The sequence below is a fragment of the Culicoides brevitarsis genome, chromosome 1 (genome assembly GCF_036172545.1).
Source record: "Culicoides brevitarsis isolate CSIRO-B50_1 chromosome 1, AGI_CSIRO_Cbre_v1, whole genome shotgun sequence".
NCBI lineage: Eukaryota > Metazoa > Arthropoda > Insecta > Diptera > Ceratopogonidae > Culicoides > Culicoides brevitarsis.
The window spans coordinates 14,295,938-14,313,348 of record NC_087085.1 but is presented as its reverse complement, the minus strand read 5'-3'; the positions used below and the strand labels follow the sequence as shown (position 1 = coordinate 14,313,348).

The 17,411-nt window shown below is 34.8% G+C and overlaps 6 protein-coding genes across 6 annotated transcripts; 2 read left to right on the top strand and 4 right to left on the bottom strand.

Annotated features, from left to right (window-relative positions):
- Nucleotides 1-686: 686 nt before the first annotated feature.
- Nucleotides 687-3,803, bottom strand: LOC134838130 (putative helicase mov-10-B.1). The gene is made up of 3 exons (XM_063853601.1): nucleotides 3,587-3,803; nucleotides 3,224-3,530; nucleotides 687-3,162 (listed from the first exon to the last, which is right to left on the bottom strand). Exons 1-3 carry the CDS (start codon nucleotides 3,598-3,600, stop codon nucleotides 1,024-1,026), a joined length of 2,460 nt encoding a protein of 819 aa, XP_063709671.1. The 5' UTR covers nucleotides 3,601-3,803; the 3' UTR covers nucleotides 687-1,023.
- Nucleotides 3,804-4,653: 850 nt separating this feature from the next.
- LOC134828817 (uncharacterized) lies at nucleotides 4,654-5,415 on the top strand. Its single transcript, XM_063841806.1, has 4 exons — nucleotides 4,654-4,835; nucleotides 4,935-4,975; nucleotides 5,035-5,130; nucleotides 5,276-5,415. Exons 1-4 carry the CDS (start codon nucleotides 4,821-4,823, stop codon nucleotides 5,370-5,372), a joined length of 249 nt encoding a protein of 82 aa, XP_063697876.1. The 5' UTR covers nucleotides 4,654-4,820; the 3' UTR covers nucleotides 5,373-5,415.
- On the bottom strand, nucleotides 5,384-6,141 carry LOC134828805 (ER membrane protein complex subunit 4). Its single transcript, XM_063841795.1, has 2 exons — nucleotides 6,005-6,141; nucleotides 5,384-5,933 (listed from the first exon to the last, which is right to left on the bottom strand). The coding sequence occupies exons 1-2, from the start codon at nucleotides 6,058-6,060 to the stop codon at nucleotides 5,474-5,476; spliced, it is 516 nt and encodes a 171-aa protein (XP_063697865.1). The 5' UTR covers nucleotides 6,061-6,141; the 3' UTR covers nucleotides 5,384-5,473.
- Nucleotides 6,142-6,226: 85 nt separating this feature from the next.
- LOC134830283 (alkylated DNA repair protein alkB homolog 8) lies at nucleotides 6,227-8,287 on the top strand. The gene is made up of 3 exons (XM_063843714.1): nucleotides 6,227-6,404; nucleotides 6,465-7,300; nucleotides 7,361-8,287. The coding sequence occupies exons 1-3, from the start codon at nucleotides 6,297-6,299 to the stop codon at nucleotides 8,262-8,264; spliced, it is 1,848 nt and encodes a 615-aa protein (XP_063699784.1). The 5' UTR covers nucleotides 6,227-6,296; the 3' UTR covers nucleotides 8,265-8,287.
- On the bottom strand, nucleotides 8,275-12,720 carry LOC134837315 (Bardet-Biedl syndrome 7 protein homolog). The gene is made up of 5 exons (XM_063852685.1): nucleotides 12,247-12,720; nucleotides 11,808-12,191; nucleotides 9,536-9,720; nucleotides 8,732-9,471; nucleotides 8,275-8,672 (listed from the first exon to the last, which is right to left on the bottom strand). Exons 1-5 carry the CDS (start codon nucleotides 12,718-12,720, stop codon nucleotides 8,275-8,277), a joined length of 2,181 nt encoding a protein of 726 aa, XP_063708755.1.
- Nucleotides 12,721-12,890: 170 nt separating this feature from the next.
- LOC134827202 (putative helicase MOV-10) lies at nucleotides 12,891-17,262 on the bottom strand. Its single transcript, XM_063839777.1, has 4 exons — nucleotides 17,075-17,262; nucleotides 16,756-17,022; nucleotides 15,823-16,697; nucleotides 12,891-14,819 (listed from the first exon to the last, which is right to left on the bottom strand). The coding sequence occupies exons 1-4, from the start codon at nucleotides 17,094-17,096 to the stop codon at nucleotides 13,023-13,025; spliced, it is 2,961 nt and encodes a 986-aa protein (XP_063695847.1). The 5' UTR covers nucleotides 17,097-17,262; the 3' UTR covers nucleotides 12,891-13,022.
- Nucleotides 17,263-17,411: the final 149 nt, after the last annotated feature.

The window sequence follows — 17,411 nt, the reverse complement described above, 5'->3', positions numbered from 1 at the left end:
GCAAAAAAAATGCATTTCAAGGTGATGCTGATAAGAAATTCTTACAAATTTAGATCAGTTTCATCTCAAAGTCTCATTCAATTAGACAAAAATGGATTTAAAATTGATTTTAATACTTAGCACTGCGATTTTTGAGTCATCTTCTTCATGCACGGAAAAGGAAGTTGCCATCCACAAATGTGAACAAAGCACAAAATATTGCATTTTTTACAACGTTTGTCCAAATTCACAATCCGAATGGCAGCCAACCTCAAGAGTGCCCGAACTCATCAAAGAAATCAGCTTTCGTTCAAGTGTGATTCCAATTTTCACTTCAAACATTTGCAAAAATTTCCCATCGTTGGAGGTTTTAAGGATTTACCGACTTGGCATACAAAAAATCACCGAAGACGCCTTCAAAAGTTGCAAAAAACTGATAAAATTAAATTTGTGGGCGAATAATATCACAGAATTGCATGAAAATACCTTTCATGACTTGAGATTTTTGGAAAATCTCGATCTTGGAGGCAACCAACTCACACACTTGAGCTTAAATTTGTTCGAAAATTTAGAAAATTTGAGAGAATTAGGACTTTATGACAATAAAATTAAAGAATTTCCGCCGGAATTGCTAATGAACAACCAAAAATTGAAAAGTTTTTGGCTTTTTTCGAACGATTTATCCGACATCGAGGTCGAAAGTCTGTCAGAACTCCTTCCAAACTTGGAAATTTTCATCTTCGGCGGAAATGAAATGTCCTGCACACGAACCAAGGAAGTAATTGAGTTCCTGAAATGTAAGAAAATTGTTTTTACTTCATCAGAGGAGTATCGAACTCGAAATTATTCCATGGAAATCGTCATTGGGCAGCTAAATTGTGTTCCGGATGGCAAATGGAAAGAGCTAAAATTTAAAAAATCATGAAAAAATTAGTTTTTCATACAAAATATATTTTTTTTAGTAGAAAATTTTGTACGTCATGAATTTTTTAGTCTTTCTTACAGTGATAGAAAATACAATTCAAAGGAAATTCAAGGGAAAAATCACTGAGCGAACCCGAACGAGTCAATGTGAAATTCGAATTCAGCTGCGAAAATATCATTTGTGTCATTCTTTGGCTCAGCAGTTATCGTTTCGTCATTATTATTTGTACTTTCGTCAATTTCATCTTCATCGTCGGTCGTCAAAACGTCTTCGGAAGCATTAAAACACGGAATTGCGATTTCCTCGTCGTCCGTTAAGACATTGATATCTACTTGGATGTCATCTAACTCGGAATCAGACACCAAATCTGCCGTTGTTTCGTCATCCGTGTTGTCATCCGTGAAACTTGCTGAAGTACAACCCGACGAAGTGGATGGAGTTGGAGCTTTGTGATGCAAAATTGTCTTTTTAGGAGCAGATTCAGGCAATTTTTCAAGCGTAAGTTGCTTCAATTGGTCATTAAGTGCTTTTTGGGCACTTGACTTGCGCTTATCTTTGAAACGACCACGCACGTGTTTCTTAAGAGGCACAAAACCACCTTTGCATGCCTTTTGTTCGACACAGTACTTGATGAGTTTGTGCCATTTGTTGTCGAGTTGCAAGGTAATGGGATTGCCGACGATGATCAAGAGAGCTTTGGCACGTGTTATCGACACGTTAAGTCGTTTCGGGTTGCTGAGGAATCCAATTGTTTCGGTATTTGAACGAACTGTCGACAAAATGATGACTTTTCGTTCTTGACCTTGAAATTGTTCGACACTTCCGACTTCAATGTCGTACAATTTGAGCGTTTTTCGAATTATTTTCGTTAATTCCACGCATTGGCGCCGATACGGTGAGATAACTCCAATTTCCTTTGGCTCGATTTTTTCGCCGTTGGGGCAAGTCATGAGCAAAACCTTACGAATGTAATTCAAAACTACTTTACATTCTTCTAAATTGAATAAACTTGGGTTATCGTCTTCTTTTAACGTTTCCCCGTAGACGGAATGGAAAATAATTGGAACTTTCTTATTTGGCAGGATTTGTTGATGCAGACAAATGTCCGTAATTGCTGGTTTTGCCATCGCCAATAATTCATTGTCATAAAAAAGCTTGTTTGGAATGTCGAGAATGTTCTTGTGCGAACGGAAATTTTGAAGTAACTTTGTGAGACAAGCAGCGTTGTAGCGTTTTGACTTTTCATCCGGTTTATACAACTCCAATTCCATGAGACGATCGAGCATGGAACGCCCGTACATGAGTTTTTCCGCGGATCTGTGACAAATGACGGGTCCCAGTTGTTTTGGATCGCCCGCAAGAACGACGTGATTTCGTTTGTGCTTCAAATACGACGAAACAGACACGAAACCAGCGATTGGAATTACTGTGGATGCTTCCGTGGCACTTCCCGCTTCATCGACGATGATGTAATCGAACCAATTTGTGCCCATCTCGAGGAGATGTAAACGTCCCGCTGTCACAAGTGTTAAAAAAATGATTTTGTACCCTTGCAGGTCTTCTTTTGTCGGAATATTAAACATTTGATTCTTATCAATATTCGATAATTCCAAGATTCGATCCTCAATTGTATCGAGTTTTCGCATTTGGCTCTTCGAAAGGTAGCGAAACATGTCGGTTTCGTCAACAACATTCAAATCCAGTAGTCGGGACATGATTTCGTTACAAGCGTAATTCGATGAGGCACACACCAAAATATTTGCTTCGGGCTTGACTTTGCGAATTTGGGCGATTGTCTCTACCAAAGTGGTTGTTTTACCCGTTCCCGGAGGTCCGAAGAGGATATAAGGTGCCGGGTATGCGGATCCATTGACGATATTTCGAACAGCTTGTTGTTGTTCGGGATTTGTTTTGACGCTGTTGCTGCACCATTCGAATTTCATCGCATTAGGATCTGCAGGTAAGCCACATTTTTTGGGAAAAAGTACATTTTCAATGACTGCTGATGGCAACGAATTGAGGGCATGTTGCTCGAAACGGAATACTGTGCGATCCTTGCGAAAGCGAACCTCGTAATTGGTGGCTTCTAAGCGATTTCGGCAATGTTCTGAGGTGCGAACTTCTAAATAGGTCTCATTAACGCGCGTAATTGATAAGCGGTAGTCTTTGTCTTCTTCGTATTTCACATCTTCCATCGTTCGTAACAGCACGTAGTCACCTTCACTCGCTTCTGGAGGCATTTCTTTGGCAACATCCATCTAAAAAATTAAATTTTTTTGTGAAAATTTAATTAAAAATCGTAAATTTGCTAAAAATTACGAAAAGTTTGTAGTCATGGAAGCTGCTTTGATGCCTTTCAAGCCTCTTGTTGAGTAACCGAATGTACTCCAGCTTGACCTGAATGTGCGCATCCTCGATTTCTGTGAGCAACGGAGCGATAAATTGATACGTTTTTGCTGTGAGTTGATGTTCATTATTTTGGTACTCGACCAATTCACGGAAGGCACTTTTGGTTGATGACGACAAACTTGCGAAATTCGTCGGTTGAAAAAGTTGATCTTCTGGCGAGAAAATCTTGGGTAACTCCAGATTTGGGTTGTACGATGGTAACGAAGGTCTTTGAAAGCTGAAAAATTAAAAAATTAGAATATTTTTAAAGCAAAAAATCCGAAAATGACTCACTTTCTGCGACGCATTGTGAAATAATATGAAAAAAGTCACGTCGCAAGTTTTAATTTTGCTTTCGTTTCACTTGAGATCTGATTTGATTGTGATTGCGAATTAGATGAACTTAGGGACGGATGATGAAGTAACCGTAATCTGATACTGCTAACAGAGGCAAATGTTTATACAACATTGTATTTTAAAGAAATAAACAAAAGACAAAGACGACTTCGTTCTGAGAATCGCAAAAAATGAGGGAAAGTCGTCTGGTGGTGAGATTTTGAACTAATTTAAACTCGACTTTTAATTTTTTTGAAGATATTTGAGCGTATTTTGTAATTTACAGTTATTTTTATTAAAAATTTTTAAAAAATTTCATCTTAAGTCAAATTTTTTAAATAATTTCAATAGTTTTCGTATAATATTTTTAAAAATTGTTCACAAAATAAAAAATTTTTGATAGAAATCATTAAATTTATTTCAAAAATTTAACACTAAGTAAATTTTAATTGAATATCTCAAATAAAAAAATGTTTTAAGTATCCTTTAATTTAAAAAAATATTTTTAATAATTTTCATCAAAATTTTTAAAAAAATTTCAGTAAGACATTTATTATTATTAAAAAAATCATAAATATTACCATTAAAAAATTATTATAAAATTTGATTGAATTATTTAATTAAAAATACATATTTCAAAAATTTAAAAATTCTAAATTGTTTTGTTAATTTTTTAAAATATGTTTTAATAAGCAATAGTGAAAAAAATATTAAAAAAAATTCAATAAATTGTCAATGTTGATAAAAATGTATTTTATTGTATAAATTTTTCATTAAAATTTTTGAAAAATTCCAAATAAAATTTAATTTTTAATTTTTTTTCGTTTTAGTTAATTTTAATTTTTTTAATTTTTATCATTAAATTTTTGTTTATAATTCTTGATTAAATTGTTTTAATTAAATTTTATTTTATAAAATTTTAAATTTCTAAACATTTTTAATTGTTTTCATTCAAAAAAATTTAAAAAATTATTCAATAAATTTTCACGGACAACCATCAAAAAGACAATTTTTTAGCTAAAAACGCAATAACAATCATGTGTTTGTCAATCTCCAAAAAAACAATGCACACGCGAAACCTGTGAAGCAATTTTTAACATTTTACTAAACCCAATTTTGGACAATTATTTGAAATTTTAGTAACTAAACAACCTCATTAACCTAGTCGATCGTTGGCAGCCATCAAATCATCATGTTAAAAGGACTGGTGAGTAAAATTTTGCCAAAAACCCAAAATTTCTGAACGTCCTTGAACCTGAAATTGCCTTTAAAGTGCTAAATTACATAATTTTCTTGCTTTTTTCAGATCATCTTTGCCGCTGGCGTGTATTCAGGCATCTACGTAGCGTAAGAAATCTTCAATTTTTCAATTTTGGCTTTAATTTTTATGGAAAATTTCTTTATAGACAAAATTATGATGTGCCCAAAGTGGATGAACCAACAAAATTATTCGAAGAAACAGTGGAAAAACTGAAGAAATTCGCGGATGAGAACAAGAAAAAGTAAAAAAGATCTTCAAAATCAGATATTATTTAAATTATTTTTCGTAGTCAGTAGATAATTTGAAGATTTGACAGAAAATGAAATAAAAAAGACATGAGATTATATTTTTTGGAGTTTTATGTTAATGTCGATTTTTGTTTGCAGGCCAGAGACGACGACGGAAACTGATGGCACCGTTAAAATAATCGAAAAGACTCTCGATTTGGTGAAGACTCTCGCTGAGGAAGGTAAAAAGAAGTAAAAATCGCCATCTGCCAATGTTAATTTATTTTAGTCAATTATTTTTACGAAGAAAATTGAAATAAAAACCACGCTACATTTAAATTTACTCTCTATGCCGCTCTAAAGCAACGAAATCCCTCCGCCGTAGTTCTCGAGTCGCGATTGCGGCTCCACGAAAGCCAACCAATCTGACGTGTGAGTTGGCAGCAGTCCCATACTGTGACACTTGTACAGAGCCAGTCCAATATTCACTAAATTTCCCAAGAAAAAGACGAATTTCTGCCCGCCTGCTTGTGTGCCCTCGATTAACTTAAAAGTAGCTGTCGTCGAAAAAAGTGCCTTGATTTGCCGGATCAACATCATGCCAACCATCATAATGGGGAAAATGGAAATCGAATTGCCCGACATGTACATGAAAAGTAAATTCATGGGCACTTGTTTGATGGGCGCCAAGGCGATATCCCAACTTTTCTTGATGATGAGACGCGATTGGTCCTCGTCTTTGGCAACTTCGTTGTGACTTTGGCCCACGGACAAGTTGAATCCGGGCGGAGATGTGAGTTGCATATCGGATCGCGGTCTGAAAACACAGAAAACGGGGATAAAGTTGAGTGAAAATTGCGTGAATCGATAAAATTTGAAGAAATTTACTTGGTTGTCGTCTCCATGGACCATTTAAACTTCTTAGTGGTTGATTTGCTGGCCATTTTACTCGAAAATTTAACTTAATTAATATTAATTTTTCCTTCGTGTTTATTTTTAATGACTTTTTGACAGAATACAAACCAATTTTTATGAGATTTTTATTCGAAAAACTGTAAAATTTGTGTGTTTCGGACCGAAAAAAGACAATACTGAGTGCCTGATGTAAATAAAAACACATGTTTTGATCGATTTCCTCACGAATTTTCCCTTTTTCCAGTTAAAATAAACTTTAATCAACATGAAACTCAGTAAAAGTTTGAAAAGTAAGATCCAACGAAAAGTTCAACGATGTCAAATATTGCTGAAAAATGACATGGATATCGAATTTCCCGAAGAACCAACTCAAGTAAGTTCTTTTTCTTCAAAATTTTAGTTTAAAATTAATTTTTTCATTTAATTCTTAAAGCATGTGGCTGTTTTGAATGCCGGATTACTCACAGGATTGACGCTAGAGAGACTTTTAGAAGAAATTCACAAGCATCAAGTGACAGTTCAAGACATTTCCATGATCCCGGGAAAGTCTTATTGCTTCATAACGTTCAAAAATTGTGACGATGCGAAAATTATTGTCGAATCAATGAATGCCGTGGCTCCCCTTGGACAAAATGATGCCGTTTTGTACTTGGCATACTGTGATAAAGTTCAAATTGTTGAAAATTTGTGGACAAAACCACTTCCCGATGGTATTTTTTTGTTACCAGATTTCATCTCAGAAGACGAAGAACAGATTTTACTTGAAAAAATTGACGTTTCGGATGCTAAAGCAGTTGATGGTTCTCTAAAACATCGTTTAGTCAAGCATTTTGGGTTTGAATTCATCTACGGAAAGAACACCGTCGACCCAAATTCACCTCTTGACAGAAAAATTCCTTCAGAATTTGATTCTCTTGTGTTTAAAAGACTTCACAAGCAAAAACCTGAATTTTCTTCCTTCTTACCGGAACAAATGACAGTCAATAAATACGAACCGGGACAAGGAATTCCGCCTCACGTTGATACCCACAGTCCATTTTGCGATCCAATTGTCTCGCTGTCGTTGCTGGGCGACACAGTGATGGAATTTCGTGACGAAACGAGGCACGCATGTCTTTATTTGCCTCGTAGATCGTTGCTTGTGATGTCTGGCGAGAGCAGATATGGATGGACACACTCGATAACGCCTCGTATGACAGATGTCGTTCCAAAATCTGGCGGATTGAGCATGCAGAAACGAGAAACCCGGGTTTCTTGTACTTTTAGACAGTAAGTTTTTCTCATTTTCTGAAAAAAATATTAAAAATTCATTAAAATTCTTAATTTTAGATTGAGAAATGGTCCTTGCACGTGTTCCTTTCCTAAGTTATGCGACTCCCAAAAACCAGATATCACAAAAATTGATGTTTCCAACCCAACATGCGATGCCTCAACTGCTGCAACTTTAGAAAATCAAAACGTTCATCAAGTTTACAACGAAATCGCATCACATTTCAGCGAGACACGCCACAGTCCATGGCCAAAAGTACAAAAATTCCTCGAATCCTTCGACTCAAACAGCTTTTTGCTCGACATTGGATGCGGAAATGGCAAATATTTGAACGTCAATCCGAAAATTTGCATGATCGGATGTGATCGCAGTGATGGATTACTCAAAGTTTGTCTCGAACGCTCGTTTAATGTCTTCCAATGCGATTGTCTGGCAGTGCCATTTAAGGATTCCTCGATCGATGGATGCATCAGCATTGCTGTTATCCATCATTTATTCACCGATGAGCGACGAAAACAAGCAATTGAGGAAATGGCGAGAATTTTAAGACCTGGAGGGCGTGCATTAATTTACGTTTGGGCGAAAAATCAAGAAGCCGACAGCAGAAAATCGAGTTATTTGAGGCAAAATAAGGAAAATAACCGGAGAATCCGAAAGAAAAGCGAAACAGAAGAAAAGAAAGAAACAAAAATTCAAGTTGAAAAATTAAATGACGGCATTGCGCTGCCAGTTCACACCAATAGAACACAATTCGCGCATCAAGACGTCCTTGTCCCGTGGAAATTAAAGGGAAAAACTCAAATCCAGTCAGCGGAAGAGACAAAAACCTTCTTACGGTACTATCATGTCTTCAACGAAGGCGAGTTGGAAGCAATTTGTCAGCAAATCCCGTCGATAAAAGTCATTGAAAGTTACTACGACCAAGGAAACTGGTGTGTTATCTTCGAAAAACTCGCGAATTAGAATAAATTTTTTATTCAATTGAATTTTCGTTGCTCTTATTGCCACTTCCGCCAAGGAAAAACTCGACAATAGTATCATATTGATATTCTTCCAGCAGTTTTATCAACATTGGAATCTTGGTTTTAACGTTAATTCCCTTGAATTTGAAGCGATCGATGTACAAATCCGTTAAAAATCCATAAAGGCGGTTCGTTATTGGAGGATCGTTCTTGAAAGCTTCCAAAATTTCCTTTTCTCGGTTCAAAATATTTTGATATTCGGGTGAAAGGATGTCAATTTCCTCCTGAGTTGTGAAATCACACTCCAATAATGCAAGTAACAGCTTGTGATCTTCACGTAGAACCACGTGGGCAATCAATAAAGGTTCAAGAATTTTTATTATGTGAGGGATGCTTAAGTCGTTGATGTCTGAAAATTCAATTTATGACTCAAAAGTGAATTTTTTCATAAAAATTTAAAAAACTTACATTGAGAAATTTCCAATTTAATCCGTTTTTTGGTCGCTTCCTTCGTGAGATATTCCTTCAAAATTGAAATTGTCGATAAATTATCACTTTTGAACTCAGCAACGCCTTTGCTAAACTCACAATGAAGCACAGTCGTTGCAAATACGTGTTTAAACAGCAACGGCGCTCCATCGCCTTGTCCCAATCGTTCCGGCATCTCAGGGATACAATTGTTCAACCAGCTATGCATTTCCGCTTGCGAGAAATTTCCTTTCAGCGACAACGTGTTAAATGGTCGAAGATTGTCCAAATCTCGGTGAATCCGAATGTGCAAAGACAAGGGCTTGATTTCATATCGTCTCAACTCAACCAACGACGGATTGTTGACGGGAGTCACAAAAGCTTGCAAAATCCCGTATTGCCCTTCAACGGTGCGAAATTTAAAATCTTGACGAGTTTTGTAGCTTTTTGCTTCGTAAGCTGCATTAAAGTGAATATTTTCAAGCACATTCGGCTCCCGTAACTCGACATTTTCTTTCGTTATGAAATCCAAGGGACAATCGCATTGGAACATGATGACTTCGATGCTTAACGGGATTTCAATCGATAAATCGTAAGTTCCATCGTCTTTATTTAGCATAAATTGATCGTTCACGTGCAAGCCTGGCATGGGGCTGGATGGCGATGAGAGAATTGCAGCTGAAGCTTTTTGACGATCGCGTGCCAGAGCCATGTGTTTTCCAAATTCTTCGTATTCGTCGCTAAAATAAAAGAGAAAATTTTATGAAAATTTAATTTTTTTATGAAATTTTAGCTTAAACTCACTCATGAGTGACCGCAATGTTATTGTTGCCTTCCAAATTCATCGTTTTAATATCACTAAAACTTTGGCTAATGCACTGTGTGGACAAGCCAAAGACGAGACCCGTATAAGTAGTTACCACAACTTCGATATATCCGTTTTGGCGAACACATCCTCCTTTAATTGATGAGATTGATTCACCAAAATTCTAAAAGTAATAATAAAAAAAAAGAAAGTAATAAAATTGTTCAAAATTCTAATAATAAAATTAGGAAAAAATTAAATTTTCAATTTTGAGTTATTTTCAGTGCTTTTTCATGACTAATCTAAAAAAGTTTTCAAAATGGCGACAAAATTTGGTTTTCAAAACAAAACTCGACAGTTTCAAAGTTTTAATAAAATGATTAAAAATGATAAATTAGAGCCCTCTGACAAATTTTTATCCATTTGGAGCAAGATTTGACAAAAATGGCTTTGACACAGTTTTTGACACAGTTTTTGATTTAGTTTTGCTCTTGATTTGGTTTTCAAAACAAAACTGTGTCAAAGAAAAAAAATTTTTTCAGTTTCAATTTTTTTGCAGTTTTAAGTTATAAAATGATTAAAAATGATAAATTAGAGCCATCTGACAAATTTTTATCCATTTGGAGCAAGATTTGACAAAAATGGCTTTGACACAGTTTTTGACACAGTTTTTGATTTAGTTTTGCTCTTGATTTGGTTTTCAAAACAAAACTGTGTCAAAGAAAAAAAATTTTTTCAGTTTCAATTTTTTTGCAGTTTTAAGTTATAAAATGATTAAAAATGATAAATTAGAGCCATCTGACAAATTTTATCCATTTGGAGCAAGATTTGGTTTTCAAAACAAAACTGTGTCAAAGAAAAAAAATTTTTTCAGTTTCAATTTTTTTGCAGTTTTAAGTTATAAAATGATTAAAAATGATAAATTAGAGCCATCTGACAGATTTTTATCCATTTGGAGCAAGATTTGACAAAAATGGCTTTGACACAGTTTTTGATTTAGTTTTGCTCTTGATTTGGTTTTCAAAACAAAACTGTGTCAAAGAAAAAAAATTTTTTCAGTTTCAATTTTTTTGCAGTTTTGAGTTATAAAATGATTAAAAATGATAAATTAGAGCCCTCTGACAAATTTTTATCCATTTGGAGCAAGATTTGACAAAAATTGCTTTGACACAGTTTTTGACACAGTTTTTGATTTAGTTTTGCTCTTGATTTGGTTTTCAAAACAAAACTGTGTCAAAGAAAAAAATTTTTTTCAGTTTCAATTTTTTTGCAGTTTTAAGTTATAAAATGATTAAAAATGATAAATTAGAGCCCTCTGACAAGTTTTTATCCATTTGGAGCAAGATTTGACAAAAATGGCTTTGACACAGTTTTTGACACAGTTTTTGATTTAGTTTTGCTCTTGATTTGGTTTTCAAAACAAAACTATGTCAAAGAAAAAATTTTTTTCAGTTTCAATTTTTTTGCAGTTTTAAGTTATAAAATGATTAAAAATGATAAATTAGAGCCATCTGACAAATTTTTATTCATTTGGAGCAAGATTTGACAAAAATGGCTTTGACACAGTTTTTGACACAGTTTTTGATTTAGTTTTGCTCTTGATTTGGTTTTCAAAACAAAACTGTGTCAAAGAAAAAAAATTTTTTCAGTTTCAATTTTTTTGCAGTTTTAAGTTATAAAATGATTAAAAATGATAAATTAGAGCCATCTGACAAATTTTTATCCATTTGGAGCAAGATTTGACAAAAATTGCTTTGACACAGTTTTTGATTTAGTTTTGCTCTTGATTTGGTTTTCAAAACAAAACTGTGTCAAAGAAAAAAAATTTTCAGTTTCAATTTTTTTGCAGTTTTGAGTTATAAAATGATTAAAAATGATAAATTAGAGCCATCTGACAAATTTTTATCCATTTGGAGCAAGATTTGACAAAAATGGCTTTGACACAGTTTTTGACACAGTTTTTGATTTAGTTTTGCTCTTGATTTGGTTTTCAAAACAAAACTATGTCAAAGAAAAAATTTTTTTCAGTTTCAAATTTTTTGGTAGTTTTGAGTTATAAAATGATAAAAAATATTATAAATCAGAGCTCTTTGATAAAATTCTCTGATATCCCGTAAATGCAATAAAATCTTCCAAATTTGAAGGCTTCTTTAAATCTTAAATTTTCTTAAATTTTTGTATTGAAATTGGAAAAAATGATTAAAAAATACGGAAAAATATATTTTCAGCAAAACAACTTAATTTTGTGGCTTGAAAATAATAAAATTTTACCCCTTGATAGATCATAGCACTTCCCAAATCCATGTCATTATCATCAGGTAACGAATAAATTTGAACTGTTCCATCTCTCCGCCCTACCAACAACTCAACTTTACCATCTCCGGTAATATCAAAGGTATCCAAACACGTAACGGCACTCCGATTCTCACTCAATTCAACAATTACTTCCCTTTTAATGTCGACCAACATTGGATTTATCTGAAAAACAACAACTTGTCCATCCGCAAACCCACAATAGAGCTTATCAAAGGACTTGAGAGGCACATGAAGTGTTGTCGGAACACTCGAAAGCTCCAACGACGACCTTAGACGAGAATATTCCAACAATCGAATGACTCGTCCTGAGCATGCCAGAGCAACAATCATCCGAGATGACTAAAAAAATACAAAAATTAATTTTGTTCATCGAATTTTTTATGAAAAATCTTACGTTTGGGAGATAAATCCCCGCGACATCAACAATCGTATCGCCACACAAATACGTGCCATGCTCGACACAATCCTTGTAATGATTAAAAACGTGATTTCCACACACAAGTAGGTCCGTGCCACTCACAAACATGCTCTTGATGTTCTCCGTCATATTCGTATCGAATGCGAGAAATTGTTTTCCCCTTTTGTTGAAGCCATAAACGCGATTTTCCGCAGCAACAAAGATCTTATCGGGCAAAGTATTGACCGTGCCTCCTAATTTAATGGCGGAAATCGATGGACCGACGAGCGTTTTGAAATGTACTTGCACCTCATTCTTCTTGAGCGAAAAAACGATGATGTGTCCTTCTTGCGATGCGATTGCGGCACGTTGTTTCTGCCGATCTCCCTCCGGATTTGGTAAAAGAACGAGAGAATTAGGAGTTGTGAGTCCAACTTGAACGTATTCAATTTTATTTAGATCGAGCTCCATGTTTTTGGAACAAATTTGACACTTGTAAGTGAAAATTTTGTTATGTTATCCAATATATTGACACCATGGCAACGTAAGTGCTCATGAACTTGAGGTTCGTTTCCTATAGAAATAGTAACAAACAACCACTTGTTGCATTTTTTCGGGTTACAAACCGCTAAATTGGTCATTTACACTAAAATTTTTTGATTTTTATTCAATTTTTTCTCCATCAACAGAGACAACTAAAGACTAAAGTTACAAAATTTCATTTTTTTTCATACAATTTTACATTATTTCCTCTAAAATTACTTCATTTTTTATTAAAAATTATTTTTTTCAGCATCATCGGGGACTTTTTCCGTTGAAATCGTCAACTGTTCGATGCGTTCAATCAACGATTTGAATGTAGCTCCAATTTTTTCCTCATAAGTCTCGATTGGTTGATCATTATCATCGACATGTTCGCCACTGGGGGGTCTCAAATCGAAATCTGGACCAGCACATGCCCCATTTTCCTTGCAAAATTTTATCAAATGGAACCAATTGCGATCCAGCTGAAGCGTATATGGATTTCCAACGACTACTAACAAGGCTTTGGCACGAGTTATGGAGACATTTAGTCGTTTCGGGTTATCCAGGAAGCCGATACTTTTGGTGAACGAACGAACCGTTGATAAAATGATGACTTTTTTTTCTTGTCCTTGGAATTGCTCGACACTTCCGACTTCGATGTCCTTCCAACCGTACCGCTTAAAGTTCGAACGGAGTTCCTGACATTGGCGACGATACGGGGAAATGACTCCGATTTCGCCAACGGGAATGCCTTCACCGTTGATGCCATTTTTGATGATTTCACGCACGTAAAAGATGACTTGCGACACTTCCTTTTGGTTGAACAAACTGAAGGAATTTGTTTCGCGTTGTGTGTGTCCTTCAACGGCATGGAAGATGACAGGAAGGTTTTTATTCGGCAATAAATGCCATTTGACAGCTAAATCCGTGATTTCTGGACCTGCCTTTGGAATTAATTCTCCTGCGTAAAAAAGTTCGTTCGCCGAATGGAGAATATCTTTGTGCGAACGGTAATTATTCAACAATTTCGTGATGACGGCTTCGTTATATAACTTCGTAATTGGATCCGGTTTGTACAAATCCATTTCCATGAGACGTTCCAGCATGGATTTTCCCATTCCGAAGATTTCCGCAAATTTACAATGAATAATTGGACCAAGTTGCATTGGATCGCCAGCGATAACGATATTAGTTTTGCACGGTTTTTGCATCGAGATGAGGAGAGAAATTGGAATTATTGCTGAGGCTTCGGAAGAACTTCCCGCTTCATCGATGAAAATGTAGTCAAAGAAGTTTTTCTTCATGCCGTTGAGCGCGAGACGACCTGCAGTGGTTAAAGTCGTCAAAATGATGCGATAATGGTACAACTCATGGATCGATGGATGATCGTGAAACCCTGAAGTGAGATTCGAAATGACAATTAACTCGTCTTGGATGTCGTCGATCTTGTTCAAAGCACATCGCGAGTAGTATCGATACATATCTGTCGTCGGAATGTACTTTATCAAGCGAGTAGCGATCTCGTCACAGGCATAATTTGATGATGCCGTCACTAAAATGTGTTTCTTTTGTTGCTGTTTCCAGATTTGAGCGATCGCTTCGACCAAAGTTGAAGTTTTTCCCGTGCCAGGAGGTCCGAAAACAATATAAGGTGCGGGAAATGATGATCCATGGACGATATTTCGTACTGCTTGTTGCTGTTCGTTGTTTGTTTTGATGCCCTCGCTGAACCAGTCGTAACAAACGTACTTTTCGCTTGGAGTGCCGCACGTTTTTGGAAAGAGAATCTTGTCAACGATCTCTGGTTGAACTTTTGTGAGGGCATGTTGACCCATGCGGATCACTGTACGATCTTTGCGGAACTTGATTTTGTACGGAGTCCATAAAGTGGTGCTTGCTTGATTCCGGAAGGGGCGAAAAATGATATGACCGTCGTAGATTTTGACAACCATGCATTCAATCGGTTTGATGTTCTCGTCCAGGGCGTTGTAGAGGATCATTGTGTCGCCGGATTCGATGTCGGGGATGTCGGGAACGTCGTTTATCTGCGAAAAAATTTGAAAATAAATCAAGTATAAGTAATGCATTAGATTTCACAAAAAGGGATAAAAATTAGGAAAAATTTTATCGATCAGTACAAAAAAATTCAATTTTTATCTGAATTTTCTAAAATTTTGCATATTTTTGAACCAATAATTGATTTTTTTTTATCACAGGATTAATAAATTTTTACTTACAATTTGAAAAATTTTATATTAAATTGAAACTAAAATTCTAAAAAATCAGTAAAAATTTTTTTTTTTGGAAATCCACCCTATGGGCGAAAACAAGTCAGATTGATCCCTGAAAAAAAACTAGAATCATCCCTTAAGGGATCAATTTGCTCCATTAGGTGTTCAATCTGATCCCTTAAGGGATCAATCTGACCCGTTTTTCGCCCATAGGGCATATTTAATATTTTGGTAAATTTAAGATCAAGTTAGTTAGAGCCAAATGTTTTTCAACTTTTTGATCTTAAAAACTTCCCTTAAGGGATCAAAAAAAAATTGAAATACTTTTTCAGGAAAAATTTAAATTAATGATCCCTTTTTTGGGTTTTCAATCTTTACATTGAAAATTTCATAGGGCATATTTACATATTTTGGTAAATTTTTAAGATCAAGTTAGTTATTAAATTTTTGAAAAGTAAGAAATAATTTAATTTTTGGTAAATTTTTGAACAATTTATATTTAAAAAAATTCGAAAAAAAAAATTTTTTTTAGTCCAAAATCAGTTCAAAATTAAAATTTTTCTCAATTTTTCTACAAATTTTAGTGAAAAATGTTCAGTTTTCTAAAGAATTTGTAATTTTAAACATAAAGAATTTCAAAAGGATTTGTAATTTTGAACAAAAATATGCAAGATTTTAACAAAAATTATTCATTTTTACTCGATATTTGATAGTTTCTTTCAAAATTCGGTAAATTCTTTAAAAAAATCAATCTTTCCTATAAAATTTTTCAAATATCAACAAAAATAATTTCTTAAAAAAATGAAATGTAACTTACATCAATTGCTTTGTTCCTATAATAATATTTAACTCTTGCATCTTCAATAGAAAACTCATCCAACTTTGCTCCGATGAACAAATCCTCAATTTCGTTCAACAACATCAACACTTCCGTGTAATTTTCCTGCGTAAGTTGATAATCGCCGTGTTTAAATTTGATCAGCGTTTGGTAAGTTTTGATTTTTGAGACATCCAAGTTTTTCACGCCATCCCGGAAGAGAAAGTCATCCGTGAAAAGTTGCAAGATACTTTTATCGGAGGTATAAAATGGGAGAAATGACGTTTTTTGCACTTTATGCTCCGTTTTTGGGACAATGGAACGTTTCAACGAGATCACATCTGGCAAAGGGTTCCGAATTATCAAGTGATGTTGCTCAATGTACTCTTTGACGCGCTCGGCATGGATAATAAACGAATACGTGCCGCCAGCATCACTGAAATAATGTTGATTGACAATCAGTTCGAGCGTTTCGTCTTCACTGATGACACATGGCCAATCGTATTCGAGAATTGCGATGCGATTTGTGTCGTAAACTAACTGCACTTGGTTCAAAATGAAACCCTTGCGATACAAATTTTTGACTTTCACAATGAAGCAACTTCCGTCAACGAGATATTCGAGGGTGAAAAGTTGCTTTACTGGCGTATGACCTTTTATCTCGGGAAAATCGAAGGTTTTGCCATGTATTTCGTCGATGTGATTCCGACCTCCATTGATGAACAAACATTTGCTACAGACAACACAAATGGGCACTCCCATTCCAATTAGATTCCGAAAATCGTGTTTCTTGGCACGTTTGATCGTTTTTATGTACTCGAACGTTGCGGGATTTTCACTGTTGTTGATCATTTCTTGCTTGGCTTCCGACATTTCTGGAAAAAAATTAAAATTTTTCAACAAAAAAAAAATTAGTTCGAAAAAAAAACTTACTTCGAGCACTTTCAGCCATCTCTTCCAACTTTTTCACGTCAAACATAAACATTTTTTCCTCTTTCGGGCAATTCAGTAGGTAGCCATGGGCGTTCAACACGTGCCCAATAATGTCAACATCCAGCACATTCAGTTCTTTGCACTGCAATTTCGATCTTAGAATGTCCCGAAGGCGGTATTTTTTAATTTTGCCTGTTTCATGATCGATTTGGTTTGAATTGAAGGCGTAAACGAGCAACGTGCGGATCTCTGCTTCCGAAAAAGAACCTAAACAGAGGAGTTTTTGATGAAAATGTCACCAATTGAGAGTGTTTCTTACGTTTGTTGTGCACACGACCCATGTTTTTTTGTTGTTTTTAGCGATTTTTGACTGAATTTTTACTGCACTAACATAAAAATGAGGAAAAATGGATGAAAAATTAGTAATTTAACACACTTATTTTTTAAATTTTTGGTTTTAATTGAGATTTTTTGTTTATTTGCGGAGTAAAAGAAGGCATTTGAGTGATAGTGTGATGACTACTGAAATTTGAAATATTTTTTTTTGTCAGAAAAAATTACTTGAGCGTATTTTTAATCTAAGTATTTTACAAATTTATTTTAAGTTTTTGAATAATTTTTTGTAAAAAATTCAGAAAATTTTTAAAAATTTATAA

Coding starts and splice junctions, on each gene's coding strand:
- LOC134838130 (XM_063853601.1), bottom strand. Junction 3,163..3,223: donor TCCATGACTACAAACTTTTC/GTAATTTTTAGC, acceptor TTAATTTTTTAG/ATGGATGTTGCCAAAGAAAT.
- LOC134828817 (XM_063841806.1), top strand. Junction 4,976..5,034: donor TATTCAGGCATCTACGTAGC/GTAAGAAATCTT, acceptor ATTTCTTTATAG/ACAAAATTATGATGTGCCCA. Junction 5,131..5,275: donor GCGGATGAGAACAAGAAAAA/GTAAAAAAGATC, acceptor TTTTGTTTGCAG/GCCAGAGACGACGACGGAAA.
- LOC134828805 (XM_063841795.1), bottom strand. CDS start 6,060: ATGGCCAGCAAATCAACCACTAAGAAGTTTAAATGGTCCATGGAGACG. Junction 5,934..6,004: donor TCCATGGAGACGACAACCAA/GTAAATTTCTTC, acceptor CTGTGTTTTCAG/ACCGCGATCCGATATGCAAC.
- LOC134830283 (XM_063843714.1), top strand. CDS start 6,297: ATGAAACTCAGTAAAAGTTTGAAAAGTAAGATCCAACGAAAAGTTCAA. Junction 6,405..6,464: donor TTCCCGAAGAACCAACTCAA/GTAAGTTCTTTT, acceptor TAATTCTTAAAG/CATGTGGCTGTTTTGAATGC. Junction 7,301..7,360: donor GTTTCTTGTACTTTTAGACA/GTAAGTTTTTCT, acceptor TCTTAATTTTAG/ATTGAGAAATGGTCCTTGCA.
- LOC134837315 (XM_063852685.1), bottom strand. CDS start 12,720: ATGGAGCTCGATCTAAATAAAATTGAATACGTTCAAGTTGGACTCACA. Junction 12,192..12,246: donor CGGGGATTTATCTCCCAAAC/GTAAGATTTTTC, acceptor GTATTTTTTTAG/TCATCTCGGATGATTGTTGC. Junction 9,472..9,535: donor AACATTGCGGTCACTCATGA/GTGAGTTTAAGC, acceptor CTTTTATTTTAG/CGACGAATACGAAGAATTTG.
- LOC134827202 (XM_063839777.1), bottom strand. CDS start 17,096: ATGGGTCGTGTGCACAACAAAC. Junction 17,023..17,074: donor GGGTCGTGTGCACAACAAAC/GTAAGAAACACT, acceptor TCCTCTGTTTAG/GTTCTTTTTCGGAAGCAGAG. Junction 14,820..15,822: donor ATAGGAACAAAGCAATTGAT/GTAAGTTACATT, acceptor ATTTTTTCGCAG/ATAAACGACGTTCCCGACAT.